The sequence below is a fragment of the Serinus canaria genome, chromosome 1A, assembly GCF_022539315.1.
Source record: "Serinus canaria isolate serCan28SL12 chromosome 1A, serCan2020, whole genome shotgun sequence".
NCBI classification, from domain to species: Eukaryota; Metazoa; Chordata; class Aves; order Passeriformes; family Fringillidae; genus Serinus; species Serinus canaria.
Window position 1 is genome coordinate 28,852,360 of NC_066314.1, and position 19,572 is coordinate 28,871,931.

At 38.0% G+C, this 19,572-nt stretch overlaps 1 protein-coding gene across 3 annotated transcripts in view; it reads left to right on the forward strand.

Annotated features, from left to right (window-relative positions):
- Positions 1-19,572, forward strand: part of TMEM117 (transmembrane protein 117) — a 179,917-nt gene that overhangs the window by 63,031 nt on the left and 97,314 nt on the right. For all 3 annotated transcript variants that reach the window (XM_030238648.2, XM_030238649.2, XM_018919658.3), the window contains exon 4: positions 10,768-10,867. In XM_030238648.2, the coding sequence (XP_030094508.1) occupies positions 10,768-10,867 (100 nt within the window). The remainder of the gene's footprint in view (positions 1-10,767; positions 10,868-19,572) is intronic.

A 19,572-nucleotide genomic window follows, 5' to 3' on the forward strand; every position in this document is an offset into this window, starting at 1 on the left:
AGGACCTCATTTGCTTTAGCTAGTAACATGTGGATGATAACTTTCAGTCAGTATAAAACTATTTCTGGATCAAATTATCATTGAAAAGTAGCATTGTGAAATGTTTTTCCACACTGAGCATCAAAGATATTTACCTCACAGTTTATTTAATTATATCTGTCTTGCTGTCATCTTTTCAACTTTAGATTAACATAATATTTTAATAAAATCTTAGCTGAAGTTTGCTCATTTTTTTAATGGTTTCTTATTGACAATGTTTTATCATGTAATCTTTTACAGTATTTGGAAATGTATTTTTCAATCTTATGTATAAGTTTTTAAAGGTAATTTTTTTCAGTTAGAATGGTATTTTCCAAATTACATATTTTAACTGAAGTCACTGATTTTAGTTGCAGTTTGGGATATGTGTAGGCCTACAAGGAATGTTAGACCTTCACTCTAGAAATCTGAACTGTGCCAGTCTTAAAACATAAAAAATCCATATTTGGTCACATTTCATAGTTTAAGAATCCAATAAAGATGAGTTTGCACTTAACTAACTACTTTTGCATTTAATGGAACTGAAATCCCCAGAAGATCATTCATCTGATTCAGAGGTGTTCTTGCATGTTAACAAGGTAAGCTAACAGCATCAGTGTGTTAGCAGCACTCTTTAGGTCACAAATCTAAATGACAGCACCGTCTGAGATGCTCTAAAGAAAATTGACTCCATCTTAGCCAGACTCAGTGCAGATGTTTAAGATAAATCAGATGAGTTATGTCTGTAAAGTGCTTATTCTTCTCCATTGACTCTGGAGAGAAGTGGACTCTTCCAGGGAATCCTGGAATTACCAGCTGAAATTGAGACTTTTTTAAAAGTCTCTGGCTGAGATGACACTAAGTAGTATTTGTAACTAACTGACCTTAAAAATGTAGACAAAAGCATCAAAGCTTAGTGTCTGGGTGTCAAAAAGGCATGTGCATACATCTATATCTCTTTATATCTCTTTCCATTGTTTGAAGATGTGCTGCTCCTTAGGGAAAATTAGGAGAACATTCTTTTCAACGAAGTTCAGACCACAAATTCTGTGTTTTCTTCATTTATGTGTCTTATAGTTGTATTACAAGAGACAGTGTTGGAGCAAAAACCTGAGCAGTGTGTGGTTCTGATGTGTCTGTCTTCTGATAACTCATGAGCAAGACATTAAAAGATGACTGTACTGTAAAATGGACAGTCTGCAACAGAGAGCTGTTGATTTGAGGGTAAAATAAAAAAAAAAAACCTTCTGTCACTTTTCCCTCTATATTTCAATGATAATTTTATTTAAAATGTTGAGTATTGTAGGGACCAGAAAATAAAGCAGTCAGTACAATACAAGGCAAAGTTACATCAAGTGTTGGACGGGTATCAACCATCGGATGGTTAAGAAGTCCCAGCAAAGGTGTTTGCTTTGGCAGCCAAGGAGTGGAAGAACAGGCTGTCTTTGCTGTGTTTTCCATGTGAAACTCTGCTGCAATTACATGCCAGCTCCTGTCAAGTGACTGGCCCTAGACACAGTTCTTTATATACAGTTTTCAAGTAATGCAGTAAAGAAACAATCTCCTCAATTTCATAATTTGTACATTGCTTGAAGTCTAGTTCTTTTCCATCTGCTCTGCAATCTGCTGCTGATAGTACATCATGAGGGAAGCCAACCAAATCCTCAGACCAGCCCCTGAGTTGTCAAGCCTCATTTCCCTTCTATTTCTTCTCAAAGGTACCTGTGAGCAAGGTAAATAATTTTTGTTTAACAACTCTAGTTTCTCTATCTCTGTCTGATTTTATAGACTGAAGCAAGATGACGTAAATCAGTCATCTTAACAGATTCTAAGCCAAATATGCATAACTGAATCATGGGATACATAACTGAATCATGGGATCATGGAAAGATTTGTGTTGGAAGGAACCTTACAGATCATCCAGTTCCAATCCCCCTGTCATGGGCAGAGATGCTGCCCACTAGGCTAGCTTGCTCAAAGCCCCACCCAACCTGAAAGATATTTTCTGTTTGCACCTGTAAGTAGTTTTAAATAATAACTTTTACTTCTAGACAGCTTCCCAATTAATTTTGATTTACATACAGAGTACTGGCTATGTGTCTGCAGGCTGTAGAACTTGGATAATGTTTTAGAACAAACCATTTGCAGAAAAAGGGCTTCAGAAGATTCTTATTTAGGGCTCATTTGTAGCCATATCAGATTGAAGTATCCCTTTTGAAGCTGTGGTTTACAATTCTTTTCAGATCCAGCTCAAATTCTCTTCAATCATGATCACTGAGTATCTATCAGCAGAGATTCTGTGTCAACATTTCTTTGTTCCCTGTGTTCCAACTCATTAACTTATGCCATGTTTTTTTGTAATTTTCTGGCATTTTTTTTAAACCAAATTTTCAGGGAATTTTAGTAAATTAAAGAATGATTAATATGCAAGTTGTATCATCTGCTAATGCTTACAAGTTTTTATTAAATTTAGTTAAATATTTTTCTGCTTCTGCTTTCCCAGTTGGACTGCTGTTTACAAGCAGAGTCTATCCAGTTGTTTTGTAACAACTGAAAATAGTCCTACTTTCCTTTTCTGAATAGCAGTAATACTGCAGTTGCTTTTTTATTCATTGTAATAATGCATTTAAACTTCTCTGTCATCCCTACAACTGAAAAAGATAGAAAGCATGAACTTTTGCTAAAATTCATTGAAGTTTGAAAGTTATCAAAGCACTTGGTTAAAATTATAGAGTTCCAGCTATATTATTTTATTTAATTTTGTTTATATTCTGTTGATGGTATGAGTAGTTCTCTTTTTTTTTTTTTTAAAGTGAATAACATTTTTTGTCTTTGAACTTCAATTTCTGAGAATATTGCTACATATCTGTCTAGTTCCCTTCTTAGCCATATTAAAATGTCAAAAACAGACATGGATGTGTGCAAGCCATGGCCCTTTGTGAAGAGTACAGCCAGTGCAGCATTACTCAAATCCATTCTTACCAGTATCTCACCAAGTTTAAAACAAACAATTCTTTCTTTATTTCTTAAAAAAAGTTTCTCCACATCTCTTTATCTAAATTACTAATCTAGCTTCAGCTTTATAAATACATTGTCTGATATATTCTTTAGTTTCTGTTCCTTTTTTAAATATGTTACTGCTATTTCCAAATCTGTTATTTTTTAATTTTAGTAGCTGAAATAATTTGAATATTCTGAAATATCACACACCAAACAAATTATCTGTATTTTAAGATAAGCATATCTACAACACTTAACAAGTGCCCAAGGCCGCCTGTCTTGTGTCCCTGGGCACCTGTTTCATCTTGCTTTTTGGCACTTCTTACTGTAAAACTATTCTGATATCCTACTGTATAGGCACATGGAGTGAATCAAATAGGTCATGTAATGTACTAGCACATAGTACAGTGTTGCAGATTAGTTGCAGGGTTTTACTAGCCTGTTAAAGGAAATGCTAAAAAGCAGCATGATTCTCTTAACTTGTCACTGTTCTCCTAACTTGTTTCATTATCCACTAAAATAATTTTCAACAAGCAGTTCCCTTAGCAGTGAGAAAATGTCTTAATCCTCTCCTGCAGTATCAAACTGGCATGTAAGAGGCAACCCTGTGTGTCATTGCTTCAGTGAAAACAACTTATGCAGCAGTCATGGAGTTGAAATGGAAGCATAAGCAGCAACACTTAAGCTGCAGTGCAGGTGTGAGTGTGTGGTGGGCACAGGTAAGGCTGTGCTATGTGTGAATGGGTGAGCATTCATCTGTTCAGAGTATAATTAGAAATGTTTCTGCAGCCAATCCTTGGCTGAGTATTGTAGCCTGTATTTGTGGCAAAAAAATGCTAAATGCACTCTGCAGCCTTTGTTTTTCTTCTTTCTGACTAAACAGAATATGTGTTTTTATGATATACATTGTGCATGAATAGCAAATCTCCTGGAAAGTTTGTAAAAGATATCTCATGGACATAATGGATTTGAAAAATCAGTTTGTTTAATTCTTTTTTCAGGCACCTTTTATGCTTTTCCCCACACTATCCTGTCCATCATAAGTTCCTTGCAGTGAAATCTGTAGGGTTAGTAAGTAATTTTGTCAGAGCACTTATGTAATGATGGAGAAAGGTGCTCATCTGAGGGAAGAAATCTGGGTTCCATTCCCAACTTGTCCATTCATTGAATCCAATTTTGTTTGTCACTTAGGGTTTGACAGACACACACAAAAGTGTAGGTGTAAATCCTGTCATTTAAACCTGCTGGAATGATGTGCCAACACTCACCATAGTTTACCTGTACCTGGGGGGCTGCATTCCTCCCATAGTGGAGGTCCTTAGTGCTTTTGAATTTGCAGATCCCTAAGATTTTCCCAGCAGAGATGCAGACTCTCACAGCCTCTGGCAGTAGGCCTGTCACCATGATTTGCATTTTGCAACTCCTTTGGCCATTTTCATGGATGACATCACCGTGCCATAGAAGAAAATAAACTACATTACCATCCTTCTGTCAGATCCATTGACTGTGGAGACAAGCCTAGCATCATTAGGCAAAAGTTAATCTGGATGGATACCACCTGATCTCTAAAGAGAAGGTCCAGACTCTATTGGACATCAAGTGTTTATGCTTGGTTTGTTGGAATAAGAGCCACAAAAACCCACACAGGAAACTTCTACAATGATAAGATCCACAGAAATCCACACAAGAGACTCTTCTAGCAGTAGAAAAAGCTAGATTAAGAACAAAAATATGTTAAAAATCCTGTCCCAATTTGCTTAGGCACCTTAATTTGGACTGTAGTTGTGATCTAATCCAAACACCTATACTGACCAGTGGCATCCATTCTAAAAGTGAAGGAAAGGGAATATTTTTCTTATATGTGAAAAATTATATTTATACAAAATATGGAATATACAGCTTCAGTTTCATCTCACCTAACAGTCTCCTGAAACACATATTTCTCATTCTCTTGTGTCATCATCTTTTCATATTGAGACTGACAGTGAGGTTCAACTCTCTAACTCTGAAGGGCATTAAACCAGAGTCCCTTGGAACAGGGACTGGATCTCATGTGTACACTACCACTTAAATGACATTCCTCTTCTACATTAACAGACAGAATTGGAATTGCTGCAGTTTTCAATGGGCCTTGTCTTAAAGGCAGGCTTGCAAAGCTAGAAACTAAATGGCCTGTCCCTGTGGACAGTGAGGAGCTCCTGTGTATCCTGGCAGCAGAACTTCTAATGGCTTGGGAGCTTTACAAGCAAAGTCCCCAGAGTAACTTACACAGCCCTCAGGCCTGTAGAATGATGAGCAGAGGTTTCCAGAATTAAGGTTCTGCTGCCTGATTTCCAAAAAGCATGTATAAATAAGTTACCAACCAGTGATGCTCAGTTACAGAACCGCTCTGTCAGTCTCAGGTGTTCTGCACTGTGCCATGATCCGCCTCGCTACAGCCAAGCTGGTTTTGCTTCTCAGATTTTTGTCTCCTGGAGATTAGCCGGCTGATCCTCTTGTGGCTGTTACCTCTTTGATGTCTTGTCAAGCAAAATCCCTGGTTCAGTGCCTCTTAATTCTCTCTGTTCTGTGTCATAGAAGAAGTTTCATCTGTATGTCGAAAGCATGCCCTGGGGATGGTCAGGGACTGGATGAATGGCTGTTGTGCTCTCTGTGCTGTTTACTGGTAGCTGTGCATTATGCCATCCTCATTATCATGTGCCAGTTTATAAGACAGCAGGTCTTTCTGTCTCTGGGCACCTTCCAGTTCCCCGTGGCTCTGACTTCAATTCCTAACATTAGAAGAATAGTATTTCAGCTGAGTGAATTGCTACCAAGTGTCTCATTTGCCATTCTGTCATTTTAGAGTGACAAATCCAGATCAGGAACTGTATCTGCAGTCTTTTATGTATGTTTTCAGTTATTCTGACACTCTCTGCCTCTTCTAAATTGACAGTAATAGAAGCTTGTGGTGCCACATCTAAACACATCGTTCTTTGCAGCCTGTGTAAACTCCTGTGCTTTCACTTGTTTGCCAATGTCAAATAATTTCAGTTTGTCAGATGCACCAAGGAAGATGAATTCCATATAGATAATCAGCTGTTTAAGGGGAAGGCCAAATAATAGAACCACCCCAGAAAAATGAATATTGGACTGCAGAACATGTATAGATTTTTTGTTACTCAACATAAAAGATATCCAGGCTTCCCCTCCTTTTTAAAGAGCATTAAATTATCACTCTCTGTGGATGCAGTACTTGTTGGCTCTGTTCAAACATGCACTGTGTTCTGTGTGCAGGCCCAGGGCCTTCAGTACTCAGAGTGTATAAAGAACCAGCTGAAGCTTAGTTAAGATGCATAAAGCTTGCTAAAATTGCTTTAAAAGGCATTTAAAACCTCCCCAAAGTGTCTATGCTCTCACTGCTGTCCCTGGACACCCAGGGTTCAGTTCAGATGTGTCTGGGTTGTCAGTTATGTCACAGACCTCATGAGAGATACAGAACTCTTTGGATTATCATCTGGAGACTAAGTTATGTCACTTCACTGGAAATCACTTAGTCACATAAGTTTAACAATGCCTTTTAATATGTGAACATGTTTTATTTTGACATGCTAGCCATCAAGAAGCAGCTGAATCCTTGACCCAGTCTGACCAAGCTCCATAGAGACTTTGACTTCCTGGTTTACCCTTACATTTAAGTGTCTCTATTCAAGCTAAAGCCCATTCTTAGATCCTTTGAAGGTCAGGAAAACACCATCTCAGCACTGAGTCTCAATCATGACATTTTTTCCAGTGCTTAGAACAGTGCTGATAGCACCACAGTGACTTATGCATCTTTATCCAATGTAAAATTTAAAACCTTCAATTTGCTTCCACACTTTGTCGTTTTAACAGTGTCATCCTCCTTTGAAAAAATGCTCTGATATCTTACTTTGAAAAAAATCTCCAGGCGAGTGTGGTTGTCTCCCTCTTTATCCCTCTTTGCACACTGCTGCTAATTCCAGAAGCTGTTCAAATACACTGGGCTCATAAGTCTTTTACTGACTCATGGTTATTAACATACCTTTTGCATCAACATGGATGTACACAGTGACTTATGATTTTTTTTAAAAATCTGTTTTAGAATTGTGTTTATCCATCTCTTTTGTCTTTTGATCCCTCTCTTTTGTCTATTCTGTTAAAATGTTGCTCTACCTTCCTTAGACTTTGGCCTGCTGAGAGCAGTTTCCCTAGAGCTGAAGCTTCCAGCGTTACTGTGAAAGGCTCCCAAATCCCAGTCACAAATTTGTCCTTTATCTATGATATTCACAAGTATTGGCTCATCAGACTTTAATTATTGACACTTATCCTGTCTGTCTCAGAAGAGTCTGGGCTTTAACTGGGGTGTTTTTTCACTCGGTGTTTCCTTAGGTTGTGCTAGTATCATCAGGAAAGCATGTCGTTTTTGAAAATGTCAAGTGTTCTTATTCCTGTTTAAACTAAAACCTGAAAATGAAAACTGGAGGGTCAGGTTTCTATTTTTTTTTTAAAATTCATTTTAAGCATCCCTATATCCCTATTTTAAAACAGTCAATTTCTCCTTGTGTCTTGAAAGAAAAATAATACTGCAGAGAGCATGGAAGACAGAGGGTGCAATGCTAACAGATAATGAAATGGTGATGTATTTCATTACTATTTCTAATAAGATGACAATGCTAAAAATATTCTTCCTGTTGATAAAAAGTTGTAGCTGTATTGTAGTCAGTAAATGCACTTAAAACATGCACATTTTATATTCCTAACAGTTTCTTTATAATAATATGCTATTTTGACACTAACTGAAGGTTTGTCAATTTGCATATTTAATTCAGGCATTAATTACCTGTGGACCAGAATGCACAATTTATACTAGGCTTCTTTTCATGTTTTAAATGACAATAAGGACTGTTGGGAGGATGTGATGCTTTCAAGGCCTTTCTGAGTATTTAAGTATTGTAACCACTTCATTCAACCTTATTATAAGCCTTGTGGTGTCCGACCGGCTGTGTGTCTCTGTCGGACATGCGTGGGGTGGTTCGCGTGGGACGGTTTGCAGGCAGCCCGCGATGAACAGACGAGTCTGGACTCCTCTATAGTTCAGTCTTCACGTTGTTTATTAAAGCTTATCTCTAAGGTTTTTGTTCTGCCCAGCCGAGATCTGACCAGCAAGGCAGCCACAAGCACTCTCTGCCCCTTTAGGGCGGTCGCACATTCTTATACTGATAATTGCGTATGTGATATTTACAATTTTTCTCTAATACCCATCACCTTTATTAAACAGTGCACCTTTAGTATGAACCAATCTAAAATGCACACATCACAGAGAAGATGGATGACAAGAAGAAGGAGAAAAGCCACGAGGTCGGGCCTGAATCCTCCATCTTGCCTCCATTAGACCCCCCTGTACCAAAATCTTAAAACCTATATTCTATTCTATAAAAACACCTGCCCTACACCATTCAAACCTCAGAAACTTCCATATCCTCATGCTTTGATAGCACGACCCTTGAAGGGTCAAAATCAAGCCACCAGGTGCCTTTGGCTACATTCCAGGACTTCTGAGCCCCCCAAGGGGTCTCCCTGGGACTCAGAGCATCCGAGGTGATGCGCTGAGTTCCCACATTGTGGTACTTCTAACATTCCTAAAAACAAGTGATTACACTGAGAATTTGGATTTCTGTTAAAAAGAATTGCTCATGTCTGGGTTGATTTCTCTTCTGCTAGGTAATACCTGCATTCAGGGATCAATGAGCTCTCAGCCTTTTTGGTTAGCCTCCTTGTGTCCTGCAGGCTGCTGGACAGGGTGGCTGTGGCAGTCCTGCTCTAGGAATGCCAGGGCTGTAGGAATGGCCCAAGTGGCCTGTTCTTTGGGGGTGTTGTGCAAGTGTTTGCTTACTGTACACTTGTAATCATGTGTAATGCATATGAGAATGTGCTGTGCACATAAGAAAAGGTGAGAACCCTGGGGTTTTGTATGTGTCTCCCACTGATGGAGATAGACTAAGATATGCTTTGCATTTGAGGGCCACTCCTTACAAGTGACACTTATTGCCCTGCCTTCTTTGTGACCAAGACACCTTCTTAAGGAATGCAGACTTGATTATTTTCTGTCTTCACAGATGCTACAAGAATGGCATGCCCAAGCTACAGGAAAAAAGGAATTCCAAATATTTTCCAATATAAAGCATCTAGTAGAATATATCTGGAAGGGTTGTGCTTGCCTGTTTTCAGTCTTCCTTTGTTTCTGCTGTTGCCCTCTCTTGGAGACAGAACATTGAAGCATGGAGACTTTAGGCTGACCTGATGTTCCTGTTCATGGGTTCTTGCATCCTTATTTATAACATGGTGGATTTAGAATACTGATGATCTTTTAATTACACAGAATGCTGCTAAAAATAGTTTGGATTTTTTTTTTCAGCAGAAAATCAGAGCCAGCATTTATGTGCTGTTCAACAAAAAAAAAACAAACCAGATGGCATTTTTGTTAGTGACATACCAGCTGAAAGGTCATAATATGTATAATGAAAATGGCTGTTACACTAGGACATTTTTTATGTGTCATGAAACTACTCACTGACAATAATATTTCTGCTCTGCAACATACTAAATTCATTCTAAGAGTTATACCACACTATGCATGGACTAGTGCTAGCAAGACCTTCTATCTTTATCAGGTATTTAGATTTTTACAGAACTGGCCCAGGGAGTGGAATCAGTTTGCACTGATCCAATTGCAGAGATATGGTCTGTATAGCTCCTAGACATTGCAGTATTTGGTATGTAACAATGGTAAGATTTGAATAATGGATAGCACAGTGTTCAAGGACACTTTTACATGTAACTCTGTCACTTATGCACACTCCTAAATAGGCTCAACAATACATAAAAATGTTTACAAGTGTCTTGAAAACAAAGATATCGCTTTAAAAGTTGTAATACAATTGCCATTCATATTATTTTCATCATTATTAGCTCTTGAGGAGAGTTGCCTCTTCTTGACCATTACAAAAGTCTTTTAGAAAAGGATATTAAGTACATTAAGATGTATATTTTTTCAGAAAGGTTTTAATTCGGAACAAGTAACTTTATCTTCTTAATTGTCCATATAGCATCTTGGTGAACCTGAAGTCAAATTACCAAGTGAGGTTGTAAATCTTATCTGTTGCATTACTTAAGCAGAATGGAAATGCTTCTTTTGGATTTAAGTAAAATATATCTGTGAAAATAAGTTGTATAACTCTAAAAACAGTGACATCTCACTGAAATTTTGCAAAACTTGCTTACACTGATGTGTTAAAAAAGGGATTGTATAACTGATAGAGTGAAAAGTCAAGCAGCTCAACTATCTTTTTAGAGATACCTTAAAGATTTTATTTTTCTTCATGAAGGTTTTGCAAAGTCACGGATTTGAAAAATGTTGTAATTCTATTTGTATAAAGGAAAAAGATAAAAAAGCATAAAACATTTTCTGCTTGCAGAAGCTTTACATAATCCTGAAGTCTTTGCCAACTGTTATTTTAGCACCTTCAAAAGAGACATGGACTTCAAAATCAGATTCACATTGCATTTCTAATTGAAATCGACCTGTATGGGTTCAGTTCTATGTCAAGACTCAGATTCTAGCAGAAAAGTTATTATGAAAGCAATGGGAAATCTTTCACAGATAATCATAAATTTTGTCACTAATGCAGGTTCTTTGTAACCACGTTGAGCAAATATGTATATCTTATGTTTGTGTTCTTGTTTTCACAGTGCATACATTATAACAGACTTCATGGGCATCAGGAATGAAAATTTTATGAAGATGGCTGCAGTTGGGACTTGGATGGGAGATTTTGTCACAGCATGGATGGTAAGAAACGTAATTACATTTTAAATGGAAAGGAATATGTTTGTTGCTTTCAAAAGAAAGAGGAGAGAAGAGAAAACTCAATTTTTCTAACTCAAGTGTTTCAACCAGAAAAGTAAAACATTAACAAATGCATAATGGTAGGTGTTCAATTGACAGTCCAGAGGAGTTTCAATTAAAATGTATCAGAGGGATTTTTTCTTAATGTGAGTGGGAATTTTGCCATTGGCTTCTGCATGGTGGCCATCCTTTGCTATGAAGTAGCATCACAACTTCCTATCCCATGAAACAGTGAGTAACAGCTAAAGATAAATAATTTTAATGAAAAGAATTAGAAGAAAAACTAAACTCTAAGATGTGATAGAGAAAAATGGAATGAGAGGAGGAACACAAGCCAGTTACATGCCAGGATTTGAAGGTAGTCTGATCTGACTGATTAGTTTTGACCTAATTTAGGACTTAGAAAAATAAAATTTTCACTTGGGTTATACTTCTTACAAAGGCATCTTCTATGTGCAAGCCAAAGATCAGCTTAGTAAAAGAGAACCAGAAAACGACAGCTAACTTTTGGGAACAAAATAAAGCATCTGCACATTTTAATTGTTCAGAAAAAGCATTTCTTAAACACAAAGTAATAAAAAGTGAATTTAATTGTTTTTTAATTTTAGGTTTTTAAGATTTATGTAGGTAAGATTTTTAGCAATTGGATTTTAGGACTGTCTTCTACCCTTCATATTTGGAACATACTGTACAACAGACAGAAGGGGAAAAAAAAACCATCAAGGATTTTTTCAGGATGTTGTTCAGCATGTGTCTGTGGTTTGTCCAGGACAAACTGTACTCTGAAATGGTGGCCATGAAAAGCAAGTGCAGAGAAAATAATTTGTATATGCTTTGGAGTAAGGACATCACAGAATTGGTGCCTTGACTAATGCTGAGAATTAATGTGGACTTCTTCTGAATTGGTAATAAAATTCATGGGTACTTCTGAATACCTTTAGCTTGCTTTTTTTCCCATGGGCTTCCACACCTTTATTCCACTATCAAAGAAGAGATGATGTTTAAACTGAACTGAGAGAGATCATGTGTATCCTACATATGTGACTTAAGGCTCCAGTGATAGATTAAAGACAAACTGTTCTACATTAGGTAACGTGGGGTTTTTTCAGTCCTTCTTTTCTAGTTTCCATTTAAAAAACCTCCTGTTTTGTGCAACACTGTATAAAGCATGGAAATGGTTGATTCAAAAGGCACAATCTTGATCATTTTCTGGGTACTCAAAGCCCTCTCAGGTCTCTTCAACAGTGGAGTCACAATTGGATTGTGCCACAGCAGATTCCTGTGGCAGATGGAGTTATCACCCAAGAATGGGAGAGAGACTGGGAGAAACTACAGAGGTGGTTTAATTAGAGGAGGCTGTTTAAATTAGTCTGGTTCTATTAGCTTTCAGGAAGAGTAGGAAACATGGGATTGGAGGGTCAATGTGTTTTAGGACATGCTTTGATTGCATGAGGAGATTTAAGAGGTGTAGTGATTCATGTTTAGGTCTTCAGGGCAAAAGAGAATAGTGATATTGCTTCTGCAACACAAATCTCCAGGCAAAGGATATCAACGAGGCAATGGAAATGACAGTGTTCAAGGGCAGCTAGGCCTGGGAGCATCAAACAAAACTTCTACAATTTCAAGGTCTCTACCTCAATTAGTAAAAGATGAGATTGCACGTGAATGTTGATGCATGGACTTGTGCATTGCCACAAATCATCTCCCATGGCGTCTAATTTAAGCAATCCATCTTATTCCATATGAACAGAAATTGCTGTGTTATTTATACTTGAATTTATTTGACCTTCTGCTTATAAAGCCCAGCATCAAATTGATGTCAAAGTAATATGAGTCTTTCTGTGGTATTATGTTTTATGAAGCTTCCTCATCCTGTTTTGAAACAGAAAAGAGAACATGAACCTGTACAGGAAGTTTTGTACATCTTACCATACACAGCAGTGTTTATATTTTCTAATGTTTAAGAAGTTTTTTTAAACAAATCATCCATCCATAGACTCTAAAGCAGAAGATAAATATGGAGATGTAGCCTTCACTTCACTGTGTTTGAACCATATTGGAATTTGGATCTTATTCTTTATTTCATTGGAAACTTTGGGAATAAGCAGAAGTAAAACAGATGGGATTCCATTTTAAAAATGAGTAATCAATACACGATACTGTTACCCCAGGGCAATGAGGAGTGGCTTATTAAATCAGGAAAGTGGTCGAAACAGGAAAATATGTTTTGGATCACTGTTTGTTTTGGATTGGAAAGGCAGAAGTAAGACTTTCTCCTCAACGCTTCCTGGCTGACTGACTAGTTTTGTGACAGGATCTGACACAATTTGTAATTAAATCAGCAATATTATTTCCATTGTGTGTAATGAGAATGGGGCCATGCTGTGGGTGCACAGAACCTTCTCTTTTGTACCTCTGGACAGGAGGGTCTGCTACTAATAAACATCTTTGCTGAAATCTGTAGTAAGTGGTAGATATTCTGAAGTCTGTGAAGAAGGAAATGGGTTCAGTACACTGACTGTCTCTCTGCACTTTTTGCCCTTTGAAGCCATGGAAGTAAATCTTTCAATCTTGTACCTGTTTTGACATGCCCTCCTGCTCCCATAAAAAGTGCATTGTCCTCATGGATAATGCTTTTGAGGCAGACACCACAGATTTTTGCACAGTAGGACACCTTGGAAGAAAGGCTGGATTCCACCCAGACAAACCTATAAACTAGCAATTACAGCTGCCTTCTGGAAGAGTGCAAGCAGGCTGAGGAAGGAGCTGATTTGAGGGCAGAATCCCTGTGAAGACGAGCAACCTGCTGCAGCTGTGTTTTTGTGAGGGACACAGTCCTGAGCATGGGGGGTAAGGCATGCTCAGAGGATAGCTGCAAGAGTGAGCGGGTGGCACTGAAGTAGTGTTGGCTTTCAGACTGTCTGAAAGGGACCTGTTGTTCCCTTTTGGTGATGGCTTTTTGGACTCTACAACATTGGCCCTGAGCTGTGAAGTATACTCGTACCACATGGCGAGCTTTGCTTAACCACCTGCCATTACCATTTGCATTAGAGACATATTGCTGCCTACAAATCCTACATACATGTGAAAGAGGCCAAACAGTAGAAGTTTAGAAGTTGTACCTTTCTTAGACATTGCTTGCTAGGATTATCAGAAGCTGAAGCAGTTGTCTTCAGCCAGTGTCTGGTACTGATCTCTATGAATATACCAGGCTGATCCTCTTGACAAGGGATCCTATTCCTATTTACCTTCTTTCTGAATGGCAATTTAGTTGGGATTCTCTTTTACCGTGTTAATTGCTAGGGAGAACTGGGAACATTTGAGAAATCACTGAGCAGCAGAGACTCTGTGTGTGCTTCTGTTATCAGAAACAATGATAAACTCTAGGGACGATTTAGTATATTATTCATCAAACTAGAGTTTACTGCAGATGTATCAGCACATTCTTTTTAAAAAGAGAAGCCAGGAATTTTCTCATCACTGTGCTTTAGCAAAGCACTTGACACAATACATGTCAACTGAATCATTGGAGCAATTCCAGACTGTTCTTTTTGACACCTTTGCTTGACTTCAGTTTGACTTCTCCCTTGTGTGGGACGATGCAGATTTCGGGGACTGTTTCTCTTTCATCATCTTAGCAGATGAATTAGTAGGAAGTTCGGAAGTGGTACTGCCAGCATAGTCTGGATGGCAGAGTGAGAGATCACTGTTGTTCTGCTAATCCAGTGCTGACCAAGACACATCATATCCACATGGATGGATGGATGGATATGGAGGTAGAGACCTTCAGCCTAAAACTTCTTGTCAGGACACAATTTTGGGATTTCAAAAGGTTAGTACTGAGTAGTGAATCTACACCTCCCTTACCTAATTAGTGGAACTGGATAATGAGTCCTATATACACAAGTTGCCTGGGCTTCTGTGAAGTCTTTTAGGGAAAAGAGTCACTTCATTGGGTGACAGTCTGAAATATAACTTTTGGTGGTCTGCTCCTCCCCTTGATAAAGATTATCTGATCTTATGCAAGAAGGATTTTCTGTTCTCTGAGATTTTCAGCGTTATCTGTAAAAGCTCCAGTTTTTCAGCCTTATAATTCCAGGGGGAACCTCACACCATTTTGTGTTATGGCTTTGCTAGTTGTGAAAGAAATAGATTTTGTCCATTTTTTTTTTCACTCTGCTAAACATTTTTTGTTTAAAAAAATTAAATGTTTAGCAGTCCTCTGTTAAACATTTTTTGTCTTCATCCTCTGGTGAAGAAACTTTCTCTATTTTTGCATCTTATGTGATTAGAATGTCTTGCCTGGGCGTCCCAGTGTAACCAGTAAAAGGGCCTGTGGCTGGTTTGTAAAGAATACTCTAAAGGGCTGAAACCTTCCTCGGGATTCTTAATGGTATGAACATCAATATTTGACAGGTTTAAGTTCATGGTTACTGCCATACAAGGACACAGTAAATCTGTAGAGTCCTAAGCCAGGATGTTTTTCTGTCACATGCACCATATTAGATCTGAGGATACAACTGTAAAAAAGCCCAGTTCCTCCACCTGCTCAGACCAAAAATCCACCCAGACTAGTGTCCTGCCTCAAACTGTGACTATAAGCAGGAGCCAAGGAGAGTAAGAACAAGCCAGTAGCATGTGGCAGGGTCCTCTAATGCTCTCCTGAAATGTGAGCAATTTTGTGTATGTAATGACTCTTGATCTTAGAATTGTTTTGCTCTTTTCGCAACACTTTGCATTCAACTACAAAGAATTTCATCTGCCAATTTATTGCCTAGGCAACTTTCTTCCATAAGCACCTTGCCTAATTCTTCACATGCAGCAAGCCATCATCCTTTTCACTGTGCAAAATTTAATATCATTATAAAGCTTTTTCACCTCACTGCTCATCCATTTTCCCAGGTTGCTTAGGAATATGACGAATAACTGCATCCTCTGCAAAAATCCCTGTGGAACTCTGGTAATGACCTCCCTCCATTGCTAGAGCTGTCTGGCTAACCTACTTACCTTCTGTTCCCTGTCTTTTAATCAGTTATTTATCAACATAAAGACCTTCCCTAAAGCTCTGAGTGTTGAGTTTCCATAGAAGCCTGTGACGAGGAATTTTTCAAAAGGCTACTAGAAAATTCAGCTTTGCCTAATTCAAGCACATCTCCTTTATCCATGAGTTTTGTTGACCTCATTCAGTAATTATGTTCTGAAATATCTCCATTCCTGTTGTTTACAGAGCCAGCCACTTAGCTCCTTCTGCAGCCTCAGATATTCCCTCTGCCATTAAAGAGGTATTCTAGCAATGTTGGCTGGCCCTGAAAATGCTGTTTGCAGGAAAGACAAAGTCACAGCTCAGGAGCTGTGAATGTATGAAAGAGTATGGAGCCATCTTCATCTGCCTTATCAGTGAAAGACAGTGAGCTCATTTCCTCATGTTCATCTTACCTCATCATTACTTTTCTCTGTCCTTTTTCCTCAACACCTCTTTGTCTTGTGGCTTGGGCATTATTTTGCAGGTGAAAAAAAAATTAGCTGTGAGTATTTTGTTTTTTGTGTTCTTGCATATAAAAGAATGCTCAGCAGAGCCTGACCATGGCTGTTGCTGTTATGTTGAAGACAGGAATGTCACTGCTTGTGGTAAGATCTGTGTTCTGATTATGGGCCTGGATTCCATGTTCAGAGATCAACTGTAGATACATAACCACTCTTTCCTGAAATCCTATGTAGTCTATGGATTTCTTTGGCTGAACAGGGAGGCTCTTAAGAAGTTTTTGATATTTTCATGATTGGATGGAATTGTTGAATCATAACTTTGAGCACAGTGACATGTGTCAGCTAAAGTAATTTTTTGAATCTGAGCCCCTCTTGGTAGTCTTGCTGCGAAACACCCTTTTTTTTTTTTTTTTTTTTAAATTCACTGTTGTACAGACAGTGGACACAATCTAATTGCTTTATTTTAGGATAGAGATACTCAACTGCCCCAAATATATTGTCGCTTGGACCTTCATTTTGAGTTTGTAAATGATGTTATGTTGTTTTTTATTAAAATACAAGCATAATGATCTAATACTCTGTACAGTGTAGGGTGAAGTAACAAAGTCCATGCATTATATGTTAGTAAACCCATCACTTGATGTTATTTTCTGGTAGATACCTGGTACCTGTAGAATACTCTTTGTGTACCTTCTTCTTTACAAATTTTGTGATAAGAATAGATGTTTACTTATTGCCATTAAAACATTTTTAATGGCTTGCAATCTCTTGGCAAGAGTTTTAAAAGTATTTGGAGATATTTGCTTTTGGCTGTTGCCTCTGTGATCATGACAAACAACATTTATTTGTCGAGTAGGATAGCAAGCTATTCAATGATTTCAAAGTGCTTTCCTTGGGTCCATTAAGAGAGAATATTATTCCTGTCCTCTTTTGCTGAGATGTAACTATCTATGTCAACATCCTAGAGTAATGAAGAGTTCATTACCACTCTGAAGAAACTAGATTTATTTACCTCTTCATTTTATTTAATCTCAAAATGCATATGTGTTGCTAGGGTGTGTTCACACAATGTGAGCAACATTGATGCTGGAAATACTGTCATATTGATGAAAATAGCAGACAGACTAAATTATTGCAGTGAAAATATATAGAAAATAAAATAATGATGTGACTAAAAAATGAAGCTTACTTTAATACAGGGAAGGACATCAGTATAAAGTCTATGTTGAAAGAAAACATAGCATCATCATTAAAAATAATGAAGTTTCCAGGATTTTATATTTAACTTTTAGACTAAAATAATAGCCAAAAATGTTAATTCTTAAGCTTACATTATTCTTGGAAAGTAATTCTTCTATCCAGAAAATTCTGTTTAGCAAAGAATAATGCCTAGGTTTATTTGCAAGCAGTGAAGAATCCATTTTGATGCACATTACGAGGCAGTTTGAAGAGTCAGGAGTCTTGAATGACTGGCACCTTTTCTAACTCATGCCTCTGTCAAGGTTTGGGCATGACAATTTAGATTATGATCAGTGTCAATCTTCTTGATTGTTTCTATTCCACTGGCGTATCAAATGACAAAATAAAACTGTAATTGAATTTGCAGCAGCATCTGAAGTGCCGTACAGCTAACAACTCTGCTGCTCTCGAGTAGCGGAAATGAAATTGAACTGTGAGACATGAACTGGAAGGAGCAAAATGGGTGACACTGCTCCTAAACTCCCTTGCCAGGGTTGCACAGAAATGTGACTATTAACATTATTAGTGGCAATATGTTTCTTTCCATTCAGAGAAGCATACAGAAGCTAGTTGCCCCTTTTGTTCACCTGTCTATCTTGTTTTGGTTTTCATTTATTTTCTTGAGGGTCAGTCCAGTTGCAGAAACATTCTGTAGCTAGTGGTTCTATCTCCAGGTGATAACCACAAGTAAATTCATCAGCACAATGGCAGTCCAAATATATCCAGTCATATGAGAGCTGCTAATTTTGTTTTTTTCTACTTTCTGGGGCATGAATGTGCTCATATCCTGCTCTGCTTCCTGACTGCCACTTAGTTATATAAGGTGGAGTGTGCCTGGTGTCATCTGAGTTCATCCAATCATCCCATCAAGTCAGATTGCACTATTATTTATTCATTGATTGATGGTGTTGCCATCTGTTCATATGCTCTAGATTATAATTATCTGCCTTTTCAAGCTTGATCTTTTTTTGTATTCCCCTGTTACTTTGTCATTTCAGTCCTGACCAGGCATTGCCAGAGGTGTTACTTCATCCCTGTCTATTTCCCAGCCAGTGAGTTCCTTCAGCTCATTGTTGTAGCAGTTACCTTTGTTGATAACCATCTTCTGGGCTCTAAAACATGTGCTTAGTATATCTAGCAGTAAAAGCCTCGGGATTTTTTTTGAAGAAGGCCACAGCCAGCTGTACCTCAGAGCTCAAGAGCAAGAAATGCAAACCCCAAAGTCAGGCCCCAAAATATCTCTCTCCTAGTGTACTCCAAAGCAGCTACTGACATCTTCCATTTACAAGCAAATGTAGTAGGAGTTCTTTCAAATAGGTGTGACATTTTCCCAACTATCTTTTTTTTAATTTCAATGCCTATGAACTCATACACAGCTTTCTGTGACCTTGTGCACTTTTCTTGCAGTCTGAATCTCATCTAAAAATACAGGAAGGGTAATATCAAATATTAGAAGAGAAATTCTGTTCTCCAAATATCGTAGAAGCCAAAGACAAGCTGTAAGGAGAAGATATGTCTTTCTGCAACTCAAATCTTGTCTGATTGATTTGTGTTGTAGCTTCAAGCAGCCATACACTATAAACGAGCCTGGGGGTCCTCTATTTTCTCTTCCTTGTTGTCATACTCTCCTTTGCTCTTTTTCACGTGTAATGGTATTTGCTTCTTGATGATATTTATGCAGCACATCTTGATATATCCTGGGTATATGTATTTAGAAACTGAAGTCAGAGCAGCATATAAATTAAAGTAACTATGCAGCAATTCTGCATTCTGACATGATGTACTCCTTAGAAATGGTGTGAATGAGTGGGTGTCAGAAGTGCTGGAGAAGTGGGACTCTAGAAATAACATGTTCTCACTGAAGATCTTTGAGTACAGATGGCAAATGTGTAAACTGTTGGAGTCTCTAAGATGGACACTTCCTC